Source organism: Myiozetetes cayanensis, unplaced genomic scaffold (assembly GCF_022539395.1).
Source record: "Myiozetetes cayanensis isolate MyiCay16 unplaced genomic scaffold, myiCay2020 scf31, whole genome shotgun sequence".
Taxonomy (NCBI): Eukaryota; Metazoa; Chordata; class Aves; order Passeriformes; family Tyrannidae; genus Myiozetetes; species Myiozetetes cayanensis.
This window is the reverse complement of record NW_026087533.1, coordinates 4822723-4827807: the sequence shown is the minus strand read 5'-3', so window position 1 is coordinate 4827807 and position 5085 is coordinate 4822723. Positions and strand designations below refer to the sequence as shown.

The following is a 5085-nucleotide window of genomic DNA, read 5'->3' as shown; positions in this document are numbered from 1 at the left end:
CTGCCCTGGAAGAGGAGGCACAGCTCGGGAATCCACGGGGAATGTGGCTATTTATAAACACAGCCCTTACGCAGCGCTGCAGAAGAGGGTTTTCAAGAAAAGCCGGGATCAGGAGGGACGTGGCGACCGGGGATTCCTCGGAGATGAAAGCCGATGGAAAAACACGCGCCAGGAGGTCCTGGCATGGGGGGTGTGTGTGTGTGGGGCTGTCATTGTCCCCCCACTGCCAGCTCTGCATCTTGACCTGTCCAACCATGCTCGAGTTTGCCCTTTACACATCTGTTTCCCGCTGCTCTGGTGCTGGGATCGGTGCTGGGAGGGGAGCGGGGAAGGGAGGGGTGGAGGAAGGTGAAGGAAGGGTGAAGGAAGCGGGGAGGGACTGAGACAAGTGGCCCCAACCTCGATCCCCAGCCTGCTGGCTCAGGGGTACCCAGCACAGCCAAAATGTGCTGCAGCAGTGGGATGGGATGGGATGGGATGGGATGGGATGGGATGGGATGGGATGGGATGGGATGGGATGGGATGGGATGGGATGGGACAGCAGCGTGAGGCCTCTTTGCACTCGTGCAGAGAAGAACCAGGGCCAAATGACCCTCAGCAGGGAGACTGCAAACTGCTCCCAGAAGGTGGGGAGGGAAGTGTGGAGATGGGATGGACGCTGCCCAGTGCCAGACGGATGCTGGGACAGTGGGAAGGGTTCCCCAGCCAGGCTTTGCTCCCCAGCAGGAAAGGGTTGGGGACACCAGCCTGGAGCTCACGCTCAGGGACAAGTGCTGGGAGACAGATCCCGTTCACTGACTGATTCCACAAGCTCATTTGGACAGTTTGTCTTCCCAAAGCCCTGAAACCCGTGTGTTTTCCAACAGGGAACATCCTCCTTGGCTCCTGTGCTGCTCTGGGACGCCCCGGCCCTCGCCACCAGCCGGAGCACCCGGCAGCCATCCAAGGGCTTTATCAACTGGCACCCAAAAGTCAATAAGGAAGATGCCGCCTGTTTTAATTAACAGCAATTTCGCTCTGACAGGGGGTGAGATGATGCTGATGTGCCGGGGGGAGGGAGGCCAGAGACAAAACATGACCTTGTTGGCGCAGCGCACACAGCGGGACATTGTTTTCCCCCTCGGAGACTGGCCTTGATCCTGCCTGGGCCCCGGGGCACAGCTGGGTGCTGGGGGACAGGGGCTCTGCTGGGAGCAGGGTGCAGAGTGCCTGGAAGGTTCGCAAGTCCGTGGGGCTCAGGATGTGGCACCCAGGGGGGTGAGCAGGGAGTGTCAGGATTTTGGGAGCCCCCAGTGAGGTCCTGCTGTGCCTGGGTGCCATGGAAGCGAATCCCCCACTGGCACTGCTGGACCCCTGGCAGCACAGGGACGCTGCAGGGCCCTTGGCAGAATCAGCATCCACTCGAGTTTAGTCCCGTTTTTCTTTTCTCCTGAGCTCTCCTATTCCGGGAAAGCAGAGAGGAGGAACACCCAGAGGGGGAAAAACCTCTCTGGGTGTGTGCCAGGGTGCTCGCTGAGGAGCCGGGGTGTGACCCATTGCACAACCTGTCCCCACTGCAGGACCCCTGGGGAACTGCTGGGGCTGGGGTGAGAGGGGGACCCCGGGGGAAGTGGGACCCTGTGGGGAGCAGGAGAGTGACCAGGATTGAGATGACCTGCACCACGATGCTGTCCCGGAGGTGACAGGGAAGGGACAAGTGGCACCATGGGACACTCTCAGGGTGAGTGGGATGGGGGGTACAGGCACCCAGGGGTGCTGGGGCTGCAGGCAGAGGCACCCCAGTGGTGTCAGGGATGGGGTGAGCAGCACTCCAGGGATGATGGGGTTTGGATAAGCACCCCCCATACAGGGAGAGGGCACTGAGCGGGGGGGGGCTCCCCACCACCCCCCCACCACGGCTGCCCCGATCCCCGGGGGTCGCACAGGAGGGTCGGGGGCTCGGCAGCCGCCAGAATCCCCCGCCCTCCCCCGTCCCCCGGCGGGGCGGTGGCTCCACCGCGGTCCCCCCGCCCCCGGGGCGGGCTCGGCACCGTCCCGCCCCCGCCCCGCGCCTTATCAGCGGCGGGCGGGGGGCTCGCCCCACTCCCGCCCAGCGCAGCCGCCGCGGCGGGGCTGGCACCACCCGACGTGCCGCACCATGGGCAGCCAGGGCTCCAAGGCGGCGGGCGGAGACCCCGACACCGCCAAAGCCAACGGGCAGGTGGGTACTGGGGCCCTGCGGCTCGGGATTCTCTGCGCCCCGTCGGGGCGGGCGGGAGCGCGGAACAAAGGCGGCGGCGGGGAGGGGGCGGCGGCGGTCCGGGGGATGGGGAGGGGTTCTTGTGCCCCCAGGGTGTGCGTGTGGGGTTGTTCTGCCGTCGGGAGGGACCCTCCTGCCCGGCGGGCACCGGGCGATGCGGCAGCGCCCGCGCCGCGCCCCGGGCTCCCCGGCACCGGGCGGGTCCCGTCCGCGCCGCGCCCCGCACCGCGAGTGGAGCGCGGGCGCCGCCCGCTGGCAGCGCGATGGACCCCCCGCCTCCCCCCTCCCATCGTGGATATCCCCCCGGTGCGACCCTTCTTCGCCCAGGCTCGGTGCACCCCGTTTTCCTCGGCTGGATCCACCCCCTTGGGTACCCCGGTTTTTTTCCCCCGTTGGGGGCCCCCCTCCGTGGCCGGTGTTTCCCGTTTCCACCGGCTGAAAGCTCCCCCCCATTTTTCCCCGGCTGCCCCCGTTTCCACCGTGTGGAAGCCCCCGTTTTCCTCGGCCGGGCACCCCCCGGTGCCCAGTGCGCCCCTTTTTCCCGGCTGGGAGCCCCCTCTGTGCCCGGTGTTTCCCGTTTCCACCGGCTGAAAGCCCCCCTTTTTCCCGGCTGGATCCCCCCCGCCGGTGCCCGGTGCACCCCTTTTTCCCGGCTGGGTGCCCCCCAGTGCCCAGTGAGCCCCATTTTTCCCCCATACGGGTGCCCCCCATCCCCAATACACCCCCTTTCCCCGGATGGGAGCCTCCTCCATGCCTAGCGCTCCCGTTTCCACTGGCAGCAACCCCCATATTTTTCCCATCTGGATTCCCCCTCCCCACTTTTTGGGTTGGGGGTGTCTGGGGTCGCGGTTTGAGGTCGGGGTTTGGGGTCTAACGCGGAGCTGCTTTTCCCCCCCCCTCCTGCAGGAGAACGGCCACGTGATCTACAACGGGGACATGACGCCCAAGGTGGGGGTCGAGGTGTCCCCCCAGAACGGGAACGGCTCGGCTGAACCCCCCAAGGAGGAGAGCGAGGGCGAGCCGGGCGGGGGGGACGCCATCGAGCCCGCCCCCCCCGCCGACGGCGGGGACCCCAAGCCCGAAGAAGGGGCCGCGGCCCCCAAGGACGCCCCCAAGAAGAAGAAGAAGTTCTCGTTCAAGAAATCCTTCAAGCTGAGCGGGATCTCGTTTCGGAAGAACAAGAAGGAGGCCGGGGACTCCTCTGGCTCCTCTCCCACGGAGGAGCAGGGCAAGGGCGAGGAGAGCCCCGCGGGGGGGGTGCAGCCCTCGGCTCCCCCCGAGGAAGGGCCGGCCGAGGAGCAGGGGGGCCCCGGGGAGGGCAGCGAGGGAGCTGAGCCCAAGGGGCAGGAGGGGGAAGCCGGCGGGAGCAAGGAGAAGGAGGAGGAGGAGGAGAAGGAGAAGCAGCAGGCGGGGGAGAGCCAAGGAGGAGACACAGCCAAACCCGAGGAGCCCTCGAAAGCCGCGGGGGCCGAGCCCACAACAAGCCCCGCGCCGGCGGTGGAGCAGAAGGAAGAGTAGATTCCACTTGGCATCGTCCTCACTGGAGACTCTCACGCCGTCCTCTCCATCCTGGAACACCACGGACTCGCCCACACAATCCCCCCTCCACCCCAGGCCCACCTAGAACTGACACCACTCCCCAGACCCCACACGCCCCTCGAGGTATTTCTTCCTTCCCCCTCTCCTCCCTTTTTTTCCCCCCTGGTAGAAAAGCTGGTTTGGATTCCCACACCACTGCCACCACTTGGAGTAGTTTTACCTGAGTCCTTTAAAAAAAAAAAAAAAACAAAAACAAAAACTGGGGGAGGAAGATTATTATCCTGGACATCACTGGAGTTTTACAGTTTGTAAGAAAACAGATCCCACGTTCCTGCTCTGGATCTCTGCGGCCTCCAGACTGTCCCTTCTCCTCCCAGCAGCTTTCCAAGCCCACTGACTGTTCAATGGATTCTTTTTTTTTTTTTCTTTTTTTTTCTTTTTTTTTTTGTTGTTTTGTTCTTTATTTCTCGGTTTACATTCCTGGTTCTGACTTCATTTAAAGTATTTTGTGCTTTTTATAGAAATCGATGGTTTAAAAGCTAATCTGGTTAGTTTTTTATAATGTCTTATATTGGCTTAAAACCATAAAAGCTTGTAAGTCCGCTGTGTTTAATTCTGCTTCTAAGGGATAACTTTTAGGGTGTGGGGTGGAGAGAGGGGGCCCTGCCAGCTGTATAATGTGAAGCAAAACGTTTGTTTTCTCTGTAAATAATTTTTTTAATGGCCAAACCACTTGATTTGCAATTTTCTAACTTGTAAAAAAAAAAAAAAAAAAAAAAAAGCAGGAAAAAAAAAAAAAAGGAAGAAAGAAAGAAACCAAACCACGAAACAAAAAGCTGTATGGGGCTTTCTTGTAACATTTGAAAGGAATAAATGGTGACCCCTTTATGGGAGAGCTCGAGTCCTTCTTGTCCTGGATGCCAGGGAAGGGCCAAGGGAAGATGGCAGTTGCTTATTTAGTTCAACAGCTGCTGCATTTAATCACTGCTCACACTTAATTGACTTGCAGCAGATGTAGAGCCACAGCCACAAAGGACTTTCCCACACCAGCCCTGTCCCTACCCCCGGCTTGCTGCTCAACTGGCTGCTGGGGACCTGTTTTTGTAGAGATCCAACCCGATTTTAACTGGTGGTGGTGAGGAGGGGGTGGTGAAAAATCCGGTGTTTTTCTCACAATGAGGGTTACTGGGTGAAATTCCCATTTTTTTAAGCGTGGTTTCTCCGCTTTAAATTAATTTTTTTTTTTTGGTGGCTTTTTAGAGTAGGATTAGCTCCTCTCCGCTGAAAAGAGCACAAAAGGCGTGCGC

The 5085-nt window shown here is 60.6% G+C and overlaps 1 protein-coding gene across 1 annotated transcript; it reads left to right on the top strand.

Moving 5' to 3' along the window:
- The first annotated feature begins 2059 nt into the window (after positions 1–2059).
- On the top strand, positions 2060–4590 carry MARCKSL1 (MARCKS like 1). Its single transcript, XM_050326408.1, has 2 exons — positions 2060–2200; positions 3146–4590. Exons 1-2 carry the CDS (start codon positions 2138–2140, stop codon positions 3755–3757), a joined length of 675 nt encoding a protein of 224 aa, XP_050182365.1. The 5' UTR covers positions 2060–2137; the 3' UTR covers positions 3758–4590.
- Positions 4591–5085: the final 495 nt, after the last annotated feature.